This window comes from Salmo salar, chromosome ssa04 (assembly GCF_905237065.1).
Source record: "Salmo salar chromosome ssa04, Ssal_v3.1, whole genome shotgun sequence".
Classification (NCBI taxonomy): Eukaryota; Metazoa; Chordata; class Actinopteri; order Salmoniformes; family Salmonidae; genus Salmo; species Salmo salar.
In genome coordinates, this window is record NC_059445.1 from 16,335,492 (window position 1) to 16,349,713 (window position 14,222).

Consider the following 14,222-nt stretch of genomic DNA (forward strand, 5'->3'; position numbering starts at 1 on the left):
ACAAGGCTGATAGGGTTTTGTCTTTGTACCAATATTGTCTTATCAACTAACGCTCGCCCCCTTACTAGCTCTGACTTTGCTGACGGCTACTTTATTGATGTACTTACTGTGATATGTGGTTGTCCCACCTAGCTACCTTAAGATCAATGCACTAAGTCGCTCTGGATAAGAGTGTCTGCGAAATGACTTGCATGGAAATGTTTGTTCCATTTTGAATTAGCCAATCAGGTTAGACTAGAAGGCTTCATGACATCGCTCTGCTGCATTGTATCAGCGCTTCACTGCTGTACTTGTACATTTCCTCAGATACAAGCCGTAGTGCATAACATGTCTATTCTTGGTTTAAGGTTAAAAGCACCCTGCTTTGTTTCAGCTAGGCTAGTAGATAACTACAGTTGGCTGTAAGCAGGGGACCCCCACTCCAATTACCAAGTAAAACGCCCAGCAATTGAATCAGCGCTCTGCAACAACACTTTGCCATTGTCATGCTAAATTATCACTGGCTATGAAAGCATTGGAGTGGAACAGCCTTTCGCCCCCAGTGTCTCCCTTAGTCTTGCATTGTGAGGCCCTGCCCAAGCAATGGAACACCATTCAGTTGTACTGTGAGTGCCTAGTCCACCATTCAGATGTAGAACTGTGAGAGTCTAGTCCACCATTGTGAAAATCTGGCTGAGTAATTCCCCTGAAGCGGAGGCACCACAACACCAAAAGATACATAATGGACACTGACTTCATGAGAACATCAAGAGCTCAGAGAATTCATCTCATTAAGCATGCAGCCTGCCACTGATTGCTATTACCAAAGCCTGTTACAGTATTCTAAACCATCTGCATGCTATCACAAGCACTTCATTGCCAATAAAGCTAGTCTAGCCATTGGAAACAGGGTTTTGAAGGAGAAAGATGCCACGTTATTGCTCAGGTTTCACATCAGTTGTTGCACATTTAGTTCTACAGCAGGCAGCAACAGCCAAGCATACACAAGTAATTATAAAGGTTGTGACTAACTCACAGAACGCAAGTAATATATAGCGATGCCAGGGGCTCATCGTTGTTGCACTTCTGATGTTATGGAGTTAAACTCAAGGTTATGGTTTATAAAATAGTATTCTAGGGTCGATACAGAAATATCCCTGTGTAGTTAAAGCATGAAACCGTCTTGCTGCTGATAGATACTTATCACAGTGGTGGGCCGTGCCTTTTCTTACTACAACAAAAGCGGTACCTGCTTCCTGCCGTCCCTGGTAGCGACGAACCTGCCGTTTTTACTTGTAGAATTGCAATTCTTGTCAGTGGCCAACAACTCGACTTTGAGCCACTCGGAGAGCACAAACCCCCACGTGGGAGAGCCGACAGGAGTGACAACAAAGCTGGGAAGAGGGTGTTTTCTCCGTACAGCCACAGTTAAATGTCATGAGCCAGTCACACTTCATATGCAATGTAGGCTATGGGATGTTAGCTAGCTAAGTGCACAGACTCAATGCACACAACACTAAATATTTCCTGCAAGCTAGCTAACCACTGGAGCAAATATTGACATAAGGAAATCACAATGGATTAGTTTCCATGAAACCGCTGCCTGTGTTAGCTGCAGTGTCCTTAGCTAGCTACACTACATGACCAAAAGTATATGGACACCTGCTTGTCGAACGTCTCATTCCAAAAACATGGGCATTAATATGGAGTTGGTCCCCCCACATTGTTGCAATAACAGCCTCCACTCTTCTGAGAAGGCTTTCCACTTGGAACATGGCTGTGGGGACATGCTTCCATTCAGCCACAAGCATTAGTTAGGTTGGGCACTGATGTTGGGTAATTAGGCCTGGCTTGCAGTCAGCATTCCAATTCATCCCAAAGGTGTTCGATGGGGTTGAGGTCAGGGCTCTGTGCAGGCCAGTCAAGTTCTTCCACAACGATCTCGACAAACCATCTCTGTTTAGAACTCAGTAGTGAGTGTTGCAACCGAAGACAGATGATTTTTACTCACTTCAGCACTCTGCGGTCCCGTTCTGTGAGCTTGTGTGGCCTACCACTTCGCGGCTGAGGTGCTGTTGCTCCACTTCACAAAAACAGCACCTACAGTTGACCAGAACAGCTCTAGCGTGGCGGAAATTTTATGAACTGACTTGTTGGAAAGTTGACATCCTATGATTATGCCACGTTGAAAGTCACTGAGCTTTTCAGTAAGGCCATTCTACTGCCAATATTTTGTCTGTGGAGATTGCATGGCTTTATGCTCAATTTTATACACCTGTCAGCAACGTGTATGTTGCACTAGCTTGCAAATATGCTAACGTTAGCTAGCTAACGAAACAGAGCTAGCTAGCTATGTTGCATCATCTAGCAAATATGCTAACGTTAGCTAGCTAGTTAAACTTTTGGCCATGGGCTGGTACTAGCTGTATGGGATTATGGAGAATGAATTTAATTGTTTCTTCGTCATCTTGCTAGGTAGTAATCTAGCTCTGGCTAGTATCATGCAAAATTACAACATTAGCACAGCTAGCTAGCTAACGTTGGAATCTAGACCATAAACTTAGCAACACACTGACATGCAGTGTCAAACAACGCTTCTGCCACCTTCTGGTTTAGAGTATTTTAACAAGGCTGACGACTTCAAGGTCTTTGCTGTGTGAACAGGAGATTGACTGCCGACACTCTGTTCAGAGGTGCTAAGTATTGAAGGCCGATAAACGTTTGATAATCCTACCGGTGGGTCTGGGCTATAAGCTTCTAGTGACGATTGTAGTATATAATCTGCGCGACCAAGACACTACCCACTTTATATTTGTAAATACAGTCATACTTTTCATAGCACAAAAATGATCTAATACTGTAGGATATCATATTGTGTACATATCAGGCTATTGCTAGGAATACTATCTCTTCTATTACTTGATTTGAGTCTTATTGATTTATTGTACTGCAATGTTCTGGGGCCTAGCACACAAGCGTTTCAGTGCACATTTTGTACCACCCGGTAAACTGTGTACGATGGCAAATAAAAGTAGGTTTAATCTCACTGTCCCTGTCGGTCTCCAGTGCACCTGAAGGAGAGACTAGAAGAGTACATTAAGCAGTGGAACGGCCTGGTCAAACTGCACCGCAATGAGAAGCGAGAGGGCCTCATCCAGGCTAGGAGTATAGGAGCCCATGTAGCCACCCTGGGACAGGTAGGTTACAGCTACTCCATCACCTCTACACTTACTGTGTGTGGATGAGACAAAGGGAAAGGTGGGATGAATGAATGGATTGATCTGGAGCCCCTAATATAGATTGACATCCATATAGATGGAAAGATATGGAATGGTAACAACTCTACTGTCAAGTAACTGTTCTCTCCAATGTCTGACGTGTTTGGCTGCTGTGTGTGTCCTGTCGTCTGTAGGTTCTTATCTATTTAGACGCTCACTGTGAAGTCACTGCCAACTGGTACGCCCCTCTGGTGGCCCCCATATCCAAGGACAGGTATGAGTGGTCTGCGGCTGGGATTTTTGAATATTTATACTTCATATGATGACTTGTTCTACTGTAATAATGAAAAATATTCTGACTCATCAATGAACGGCGCAGGTCATGAATCCTCTCTACCAGAAACATCTCTGTATTATGTCACAGCATAACTAGTGATATACATTGACGTATATACAACCTAATTCATGTGCAGATTGTATTGAAAATGTATAGATGGGTGTATCCATCCATGCTGAATATGCAAAACTATTTATCTATGCTAAATATTGATCAGTAATTAATATCCATTTAGTGCAGTGGTCTGCCACACTGTAACATCTTGTGTGTATTCTCATTGCCTGTTTCCAGAACGGTATGCACTGTACCTCTGATAGATTATATAGACGGCAGTGACTATACCATAGAGCCCCAGCAAGGTGGTGATGAGGACGGGCTGGCCCGGGGAGCCTGGGACTGGAGCCTGCTGTGGAAGAGAGTGCCTCTCTCCAGCAGGGAGAAGGCTAAGCGAAAGCATAAGACCGAGCCTTATCGGTAAACATCCTGCTACCATCCATGCCTTGCATGCCCATCTAAAACCCAGATGTATTGTTTGTTTCCCCCCTTTGTGTGTGTGTGTGTGTGTGTGTGTGTGTGATGCATGAAACCCTCCCTCCATCTCCCCACCGGCTGTCCCTACCCAGAACGGTGTGCACGGTCCCTCTCATAGACTCCATAGATGGCCAGACATTCCGAATTGACCCACAAGGGGGAGGGGATGAGGATGGCTTTGCCCGCGGAGCATGGGACTGGAGCATGCTCTGGAAGCGTGTGCCCCTCACTAGCAGGGAGAAGGAGAAGAGATTAACTAAAACTGAGCCCTATCGGTAATTCATCAGCACTAAAAGAAAAATCTGCCCTGCTTGCAACATCAACCCCTTACTGAGGCACAAATGATGCACTAGAGTATACAATATGCTGTCTGCATGTACAGTACTATTTGCTTGGCCTTGGCTTGCTCATACTACTGCTTGGCACTTCTCTATAGTGTATAACTGTATGCTGACCTGCTAGTGATCGCAGTACTTTAACTATGAAACACAAGTGCTACCTCATATAGTGGTCTGTAGATGTAACAATAATCAGAAAGCTATGTAATACCCATTAATTACCAACTGTAGCACTCAATGTGGTTTATTAATTTCTCTAACTTGCTCTAGTGCAAAAATGTCATGCTCTTGAAGAAACGCCTATGGCCTGGACCAATTAAAAGTGTCAATTTGTCCGAACCCTCAATGCTAGCAGTCTCTGATACCTGGAAGGAATTTTGACAGATGCCACTGCTTGTGCCTTAGAAATCAACACTTAAGTCTTTGAAATTAAACTCTTCATTCTCAGTTTATCTTGGTGTGATTTCCTCACCAATAATCTCTTCTGTCTTCTCCACAACTCGGTATCCTACCACATTCTATTGTTTGAGAAGATAAGTCAGTAATGTTTCACCTTCGATGGCTAGCATGATATTTGGTCATTTGACAGGAAGGATTGTTTGGAGCACTCTTTGGGTCAATGTACTTGTTCACTCTTTTTGTCATAATGCTTATGTTTCTCCATATTTCATCATGTATCCACCTTCTTCCCTGCTACATTTTAGCTCTTGTCCCTCTCTCTGGATGAGACTCCTGTGGATTGTGGGTAATGTAGTTTTGGGCCTTTCTCAGGTCTCCTGCCATGGCTGGGGGGCTGTTTGCCATTGAGAGGGACTTCTTCTTTGAGCTGGGCCTCTATGACCCAGGACTGCAGATCTGGGGAGGGGAGAACTTTGAGATATCCTATAAGGTAAACACTAAGACCACCTAAAGCACTCAATCGTCTACGAAAGATTTCACATCATAATAAAATACTTGGGTTATTGTTTGGTCCTGTATTGATACTGTTACTGATCATGCATAATGCTTAGTAGCTGTTATTTATTTGCTGTGAATTCCAACTATGTTATCTCTCTATTGTACTGGTATACTATTGTATTTTCAGCTTTGTATGTACCATCTGTGTAACTCCAGCATGTTCTATTGTCCTGATCTGATTCCAGATCTGGCAGTGTGGTGGCCAGCTGCTCTTCGTGCCGTGCTCACGCGTGGGCCATATCTACCGCCTACAGGGCTGGCAGGGCAACCCACCCCCTGCCCACGTTGGCTCCTCGCCCACACTTAAGGTCAGTGTGCCAAGTCTGTCAAACTAAGCACCCAGACCCCCCTCTTAGCCTGCTCCCAGATCTGCGTTTAATCTCTTTCCAACTCCTATGGTGATTGTCACAATGACTGTAAGAGTTGGCAGGACAACACAAACAGATCTGGGACCAGGCTAGCCCACTCTGGCAAATCCCTGGCAGCTTTTCTTGGCTCCTTTGAGCTGACCTGGCACCATCTGCTTATTTACTTGGATTCATCCTTGTAAACTAATATGGTTCAGCCAGTTTCAAATGTCTACAAGGGTGACTAGATTTAATGATATATTGTGCTAAGGACAGTTCATGTAGGCCTACAGCCGTTTATCAAATGGTCAGTAGTGGATTAATTATATGGATATCATCATATGTATCGGTCATCTGTATTGTATCATAAAACATCAGCAATCTTATGGAAAAACACCATATGAGAAGTAGCATATGGATTGACTGACTGATGTCCTTCAAGAGGTGTTGTCCTTCATGGAAACTAATAATTGGTGTTTTATTCTGATCCTCCCTGCTCCAGAATTATGTGCGTGTGGTGGAGGTTTGGTGGGACGACTACAAGGACTACTTCTACGCAAGCCGGCCGGAGACCCTCACCCTGGCCTACGGGGACATCAGCCAGCTCAAGAAGTTCAGAGAGGAGCACCGCTGCAAGAGCTTCAAGTGGTTCATGGAAGAAATTGCCTATGACATCCCCATGAACTACCCACTGCCCCCCAAAAACGTGGAATGGGGAGAGGTAGGCTAAAGTATTGTCCATATTTAGTTTTTAGTTTATTCATACTACACAATAGTAGCTAAAAGCTGAATTGCAGTCTTCATTAAAATATCAACATATGCATCTGTTGAAAAGTAGTGTGTTACTGTCCGCTACATGACCAAAAGTATGTGGACACCTGCTCGTTGAACATCTCATTCCAAAATCATGGCCATTTAACTATAACAGCCTCCACTCTTCTGGGAAGGCTTTCCACTAGATGCTGGAGCGTTGCTGCGGGGACTTGCTTCCATTCAGCCACGAGCATTAGTGAGGTTGGGTGATTAGTCCTGGCTTGCAGTCGGTGTTCCAATTCATCCCAAAGGTGTTTGATGGGGTTGAGGTCAGGGCTCTGTGCAGGCCAGTCAAGTTCTTCCACAACGATCTCGACAAAACATTTCTGTATGGACCTCGCTTTGTGCACGGGGGCATTGTCATGCAGAAACAGGAAAGGGCCTTCCCAAAACTGTTGCCACAAAGTTGGAAGCACAGAATCATCTAGAATGTTGTATGCTGTAGCGTTAACATTTCCCTTTACTGGGATTAAGGGGCCTAGCCCAAACCATGAAAAACAGCCCCAGACCATTATTCCTCCTCCACCAAACTTGACAGTTGGCACTATGCATTTAGGCAGGTAGTGTTCTCCTGACATCTGCCAAACCTAGATTTGCACTTACAGTTGGCCTCTCGAGTGGCGCAGCGGCCTAAGGCAGTGTTTGAGGCGTCACTACAGACCCGGGTTTGATCCCAAGATGTCTCACACCCGGCCGTGACCGGGAGACCCATGAGGCAGCACACAATTGGCCCAGCGTCGTCCGGGTTAGGGGAGGGTTTGGCCGGCAGGATTACCTTGTCCCATCACGCTCTAAAGAATCCTTGTGGCGGGCCAGGTGCCTGCAAGCTGACTTCGATCGCCAGCTGGACAGCGTTTCCTCCAACACATTAGTGTGGCTGGCTTCCGGGTTAAGCGAGCAGTGTGTCAAGAAGCAGTGTGGCTTGGCTGGGTCTTGTTTCGGAGGACGCATGGCTCTCGACCTTCGCCTCTCCCTAGTCCGTAAGGGAGTTGCAGCAATGGGACAAGACTAACTACCAATTGGACATCACGTAATTGGGAAGAAAAATTTGGTTAAAAGTACAACAAAAAATTGATATAAATAAAAGCACTTACAATTGACCGGAGAAGCTCTAGCAGGGCAGAAATTTAACGAACTGACTTGTTGGAAAGGTGGCATCCTATGACGGTGGCACTTTGAAAGTCACTGAGCTCTTCAGGAATGCCATTCTACTGCCAATATTTTGCTATGGAGATTGCATGGGAGTGTGCATGATTTTTATACACCTGTCAGCATCAGGTGTGGCTGAAAGTCAAATCCACTCATTTGAAGGGGTGTCCACATACTTTTGTGTATATGTAGTGTATGTGCATTTGGAATGTATAGTGAACATTATTGCTTTGTTCCAGGTCCGTGGATATGAGACCAGCTACTGCATTGACAGTATGGGCCACACCCACGGAGGCAACGTGGAGATTGGACCCTGTCACAGAATGGGTGGGAACCAGGTCAGAAAACCCTGTTCGTCATTTGGGATTATAGACTTTATTTATTCCTAAACATTATTCCTCATTTACTGATTAAACATCTCTTGTAGCTTTTCAGGATAAATGAAGCCAACCAGCTCATGCAGTATGACCAGTGCTTGACGAAAGGACCAGACGGGTCAGCGGTGATCATTACACACTGTAACATGAACGAGAACACAGAGTGGAGATACTTCAAGGTATGCAGCTGCATCTAACTTCATATACAAAGTGTGTCATCCTGAGATAAGAACCTCCTTAGATTGGTGCCATTGTTTCAATATAAGATTGCTTCATAAGATGTGGTAAACAGTTGGAAAGAGAATCCATCCTTGTTACCAATACAGTATTATGAGTTTTTTTCCTATCGTGCTACAGCTTGAGATGGTACTGCTGAACATAGCATATTAGCATGTATGTGTGAGGGTATATGTAGTGTAAGTGATATCACTGTTTCGTTTCCTTCCCAGGACCTCCACAGGTTCACCCACGTCCCCACGGGGAGGTGCCTGGACCGGTCGGACGTCCTCCACAAGGTCTTCATCGCAGACTGTGACACCAGCAAAAGCACACAAAAGTGGGAGATGAACAATATTGTAGCGGTTTAAAGCTACGGCCCCACAGAGGGTACTTTACTCCTACTGGAACTCACTCAACAGGATAGGGCATCGAACACTGCACTTCAACTGTCTGCTGCATTGAGAGGTTGTGTACGTCCAAAATGGCACACTATTTCCCTATATAGTGCACTACTTCCAGAGCCCGATGGGCAGGGGCGTCAATTGTGTATGGCAGTCAACATACACCAACTATTTTAAAATGGGCTACTGAAGTCATTCCAATCCCCATTAAATGGCAAATGCAGTTTAAGCGGTAATAGCTGGCAGGCCTCCGAGCGCGTGGAAAGACTGTCTGGCTAGAGCACATTGAGCTGAGGTAGCTTTTGTCTTAAAACAGTGCAGAGGTGGAAGATTGCTGTAGATGGCTATGAAACTGCACTTTTGACTTCATGTGGAACTTAACTCGTTTTTAATCCCAGTGCTGAGCTAGTGCTTAGTAGCTAATTGCTGTATGACATGTTTGTAGAAAGTTAAGTCCCTTATTGACTGTGGGGAATGAAGCTACATCTAAGGTGATAATGGCTGGAGTCAATTCTGCTTGTTTTCACTGTCTCCAAATAGCTTTTTAGAGTTTAAATTGAGTAGGTTTAGCTGAAATGACACCCCTACCTAAGGGCCCTGGTCAAAAGTAATGCACTATATAGGGGATACTGTGCTCTCTCAACCATGTCCCACGGAAGATACTCCTCCGCACACACACTTGGATAATGGACCTTTTTTCAGTTGTAGATGTTTACACGTTCTTGCTCTTCTCTCGATCTTTACATCTTATTGGGGTCTTTGGGCTATTACTCAGGGGTCGTGGAAATGTTCTAACTTTAAAAAAACATTGGTGGAGGATTCATTAATCAATGTGCAGAATTGAACATTCAACAATTCAAAACCACTTCTAGTAGTCGTGTAATAAACTGCCCACTAGCTAGGTTTTTATAACCTGGTCTCAGATCTGTTTGTACAATGACCCATAGGTGTTTAATTGACAAGAAAGCACAAACAGATCTGGGACCAGGCTAGATGGATAAGTCCACTCATGAATCATGGTCAAGAATGAACACTGGATGTTTTGAAAGGACTTACTACTTCAATGATGTTGGTCTTAGGCACAGTGAAATTCCAAAAGCTTGAATTTAACATGTTGGCTCTAACAGGTGAATTTCAAATGGCTATATAAAGAAAGGGTTTGTGTTTTTTAGTGTTTTTATATTTCCAGCTTGGTATGTAAATGTTGTTGAATGAGGACTACAAAGCAACCAGAATCAGACACCAATTTGTTCAATGCAAAATTAAGAAAATGTTTTCTTTGGGGTGTGATGTGTATGCATTTTTTATAATGTAAATAGGTTTATTTCTAAAACATAGAGCTATACAGTGAGCCTTGGATGAAGGTGTACATATCTAACTTATAAAAAATATTGGCTCAAACTGTACTCATGGCAATAAATTGAACCTTTTTACCAACGACTTTTGTCCCTTTTCCTTGAAATTACAATTTTATAGAGAAATGTATATTTCTCTAAGTTGTAGAATATGGGTCTTTTTTATTATGCATTCATGCATCTTTTGAACCTTCAACCTTGTTCAGGTCTGATTACACTACATCCCCCAGATTTTGGGGTCCTCACCCCTCCCCCAGATAAACATGGTCTCATTTGTATGTTATCTATCCAAAAGAAAATGCCTCAACCCTGTCTGGCCTTATGTCAACCACTCCAACTGCAGTGGATTTGAGACATGCATTTCCCTCGGACCATCTGTGCCCTATTGACTTGTTAGCTGGTAAGCACAAGGTCTACAACCAAAGGTGAAAGTCAACATTACAGCAAGCTAGTCTGATCGGGTGGCAGGTAACCTAGTGGTTAGAGCGTTGGACTTGTAACTGAAAGGTTGCACCCACTGGTTAACCCACTGTTCCTAGGCCGTCATTGAAAATAAGAATTTGATCTTAACTGACCTGCCTAGATAAAATATATAAACGCAACAATTTCTTAAGATTTTACAGTTCATATAAGGAAATCAGTCAGTTGAAATAAATGCATTAGGCCATAATCTATGGATTTCACATGACAAGGTATACTGACATGGATCAGAAAACCAGTCAGTATCTGGTGTGACCATTTGCCTCATTCAGCACATCTACTTTGCATAGATGATCAGAATGTTGGTGAGTATGCAGGCCATGGAAGAACTGGGACATTTTCAGCTTACTGGCATTGTGTACAGATCCTTGCATCATGCTTAAACATGGCACATCTTATCACAGTATGTGTGTATTCAAATTACCATTGTCCGTAGCTTATGCCTGCCCATACCATAACCCAGCTCTGACATCAAACCCCTTTCCCACGAGGTGTGAACATTGAGGGGTTGCTAGACTTGGTATGCCCAACTTGAGATGCGCAGTTTGTCGACACATTTGAGTGGCCTTTAATGTATTGTTTAATTGGCTAAATATACCACATGACAGGTGGATGGATTCTTGACCAAGGAGAAATGCTCCTAACTGGGAGGTAGAGAAATACACAAAAAAGTGAGCTTTTACTTCAGCTCATGAAACCCAACATGTTGCATTTATTTAGTTTAGTATACTTCATGAATTACCATGTCAATAAATGGCCTAAGTATTAAGCTATATCAATGAAGTTTTAGTGCAATTTAATAGGTCACTACCTTGAAACTAGTAGCTAACCAACATGGAGTACATTTGGCTGCTTTTACACAGCCAATTCAGATATCTCTACCAAGTGGGCTTTTAAATGATCAGATCTGAAAGACCAGTTAGTGTGGCAAGAAAATCTGATTTGGACTAGTTGTCTAATTACATCCCTAATCTAGCTTGTCATCAACAAGGCAAGGAAGTTAATCATAATATACAAAACAAAATTTTATTATAAAAAGAAATCATTCTACACTGAAACCCCATCTTAAAAATGGGTCGCAAACATCTACACATTTTCTTGTATTTCTTAAAAACGGCAGTGGAAACGATATCAATATAGGGCGGAAAAGAACATGCCACCATCCAAAGACAAAACAAGCAGTGCTTTGAGAATAAGAGCTGTTAATTTACAAGACAGCACAATATGACCCCTGTATGCATTATTGCAGCCATTGCACATCACTGTACATGTTCTGAAAAATCCAAAAATGCTATAAATGTTACATTGTAAGGTTCACATTGTTTTGCAAATACTCCAGCTCAAGTTTCCAGGCAGGTTAGTCGTCATCCTCGTCATCATCCTCTTCGTCATCATCATCCTCCTCCTCGTCATCATCGTCGTCATCATCATCCATGGGCGCTGCCTTCTTGCCAACAGCTGGCCTGCCAGGGCCACTCTTAGCAGTTGCACCTGCGCCTCCCTTAGCCTTGTAGGCAGCAACATCCTACAACAAACAATTCAGTTAACAAAAATGCACTTGATTTTCATGACGAGTCTCCGACAACGGTTCCAGTCGGTCACGATAAGTGATAGTTGAAGTGGTTCTGGAGTGGACCTTACCTTCTCATACTTCTCCTTCAGCTTGGCGGCCTTTGCTTCGTGTGGCTGCTTGTCTTTGGGAGTCTGTTTGCCCCACAGCAGACCCAGCTGCTTGGCGATGTCACCAATGCCCATGCCTGGGTTATCAGCCTTGATTCTTCCACGGTGTTCAGCACAGAACACGAAAAATGCAGAACTATTGGGGATAGAATGTTGAGAACACATTTAGTTCCAAAATCTGAACAGAAAGCTACAGAAATCAATAGCTGTACAAGTGGAGTACTTACGGTGGCCTCTTGGGGGCATTGGGGTCCTTCTTTCTCTTTCCTGCTGCCTTAGATCCCTTGGGGGGCACATATCCCTTCATGTCCTTGTCATAACGGACTTTGTCACCCTTGGCCATGTCCTCAAACTTCACCTTCTCTTTTGCAGACATGGTCTGGAAAAGAGAAAAACTGCATTAGTCACACCACTCATTGCAGCATCCATGTTGCGCCAAATCCCCACCATTTGATACATTGATTTGCTAACTGTTTCGTAGGCACGCTTTGCCCCGCCCCCCGGAAAAAAAACAACTTTTACATGGCGGCCGCTCAGTCAGAACTTACCCTCCACCTCTCTGAGCATTTCTTTGAGAACTCGGAAAAGTTCACTGAAGTTCCTGGGTGTTTTTTCTTGTGTTCTTCCCGGCACGTCGCAACAAAGAACGCATAGGAAGAAGTCTTTCCCTTCGGCTTATTAGGATCTTTACCCGGCATGGCGGCTATATTCTGAAAAAGGAAAAAAAAAAACATTTTAATAGAATCTCAAAATATATAAATAACGTTAAAGGTATGTATTCGGATGGTACCACCGAGTAAACAAGACACAAACCACTCCACGGACAGCCCAAGGACGCGAAACCGCGCTAATCCGATTGAGTTCCTGCTTCATTGTGGCTATACCACTAGGACAATAAGCGTCCCTCCATTTTGTTTCCCGCCTAAACCAGGTCCCCCAACAAATGCAATTAGGATCAAACCATTTAAACATTGATAAATTGGTCATCAGAATGATACCTGTTAGTCACAAATAACCTCCGAAAGGTTACCTGAACCATTTCTGCAAGGCTGATCAAAGTTAGTTTAGTAACGACGCTAGCTAGGCTAGCTCAGTCAATGGCAGCAAGTATGGAATGCATCGTGCAACATCGCCAACTACCTAGCACGATGTTAGCATGTTATGTCTGAAAGAAGTCCCCAAAAAGTATTTTCTGGACGGAAAACATTTTCAAAACGTTCCTTAACATACTGAACATTCTTGGCTACGACCAGAACAATACATTCTTTAAAAATGTGTTAGGGCATCAAGTTAGCTAGCTAAATAGCAACTGCATCACAGCGCGCGCTTCCCAACTTCGCTGGCTTAGTTGAGTAAAATAGTTAACCACATATATTCTTCAGTAAGCATTTGAGAGGTTTTGCCTTAAGTTCAAAAGCATTCTAAAAACAAACTTTACCTGTAGAAAATCACGAAAGATTTGATAGGCGTAGAAGTTCCCTTACTCACCTATTATCCAGCCACACAAGTACAATGAGTGCCAACGTAAAGTCCTTCGCACTGTCTTGTGAGTGGGACACAGTTCGCACAAACTTGATTAAATGTTTTTTTTAGAGCTCCTCCCGCTTGTCATATACGGTTGGCTGAAATTACGTATTTCAATTTGAATCTGGGACCCAGGGCATGAACGGTGTTTGGATTGGCTGAAGGTCTATATTTTGAGACTATCACGGTTGTCTGTGGCGGCTCAATGGCAAACTCATGTGATTGGCCAGAATGGGGATTTAAAATAGACGGCGCCAAAACCCTAAACGCTTTGAAGGGGTTTGTGTGTTGGATGCCCGTTCCCACTGGGTCAGTGCTATCCAAGATCATTGGGACTTCCCTACCCTAACCTTAACCCTTACTTTAACCTTAACTATTAACCTGCCGTAACTATTTAAAATGTTAACTGCAATGGGGGTGGTAGTGACCTCCCAAGGATCATATTAACAGGATCCGTTGCCACTGCTAGCCCGTCAGATAATTTAGCAAACAATAGAAATGAACAGTTATTGATGAA

At 43.6% G+C, this 14,222-nt stretch overlaps 2 protein-coding genes across 5 annotated transcripts in view; one reads left to right on the forward strand and one right to left on the reverse strand.

Annotated features, from left to right (window-relative positions):
* Nucleotides 1-10,106, forward strand: part of LOC106602388 (N-acetylgalactosaminyltransferase 7) — a 31,898-nt gene extending 21,792 nt beyond the window's left edge. The window contains exons 4-12 of one of the 2 annotated variants that reach the window (XM_014194988.2): nt 3,046-3,176; nt 3,392-3,471; nt 3,826-4,008; nt 5,175-5,292; nt 5,546-5,668; nt 6,210-6,428; nt 7,909-8,007; nt 8,097-8,225; nt 8,496-10,106. In XM_014194988.2, coding sequence (XP_014050463.1) covers nt 3,046-3,176; nt 3,392-3,471; nt 3,826-4,008; nt 5,175-5,292; nt 5,546-5,668; nt 6,210-6,428; nt 7,909-8,007; nt 8,097-8,225; nt 8,496-8,633 — 1,220 coding nt within the window. In that variant the 3' untranslated portion in view covers nt 8,634-10,106. Of the gene's footprint in view, nt 1-3,045; nt 3,177-3,391; nt 3,472-3,825; nt 4,009-4,157; nt 4,341-5,174; nt 5,293-5,545; nt 5,669-6,209; nt 6,429-7,908; nt 8,008-8,096; nt 8,226-8,495 lie in introns of both variants that reach the window. The other variant, XM_014194989.2, reaches the window with a different exon arrangement.
* Nucleotides 10,107-11,508: 1,402 nt separating this feature from the next.
* On the reverse strand, nt 11,509-13,906 carry LOC106602389 (high mobility group protein B2). Of its 3 annotated transcripts, none has more exons than XM_014194992.2 (5): nt 13,670-13,906; nt 12,730-12,891; nt 12,409-12,560; nt 12,143-12,317; nt 11,509-12,026 (listed from the first exon to the last, which is right to left on the reverse strand). In XM_014194992.2, the coding sequence occupies exons 2-5, from the start codon at nt 12,877-12,879 to the stop codon at nt 11,859-11,861; spliced, it is 645 nt and encodes a 214-aa protein (XP_014050467.1). In that variant the 5' UTR covers nt 12,880-12,891; nt 13,670-13,906; the 3' UTR covers nt 11,509-11,858. The 3 variants fall into 3 exon arrangements, with proteins under 3 accessions (XP_014050467.1, XP_014050468.1, XP_014050466.1); XM_014194993.2 differs by lacking the exon at nt 13,670-13,906 and adding an exon at nt 13,620-13,644; XM_014194991.2 differs by lacking the exon at nt 13,670-13,906 and adding an exon at nt 12,995-13,069.
* Between the last annotated feature and the right edge of the window lie 316 nt (nt 13,907-14,222).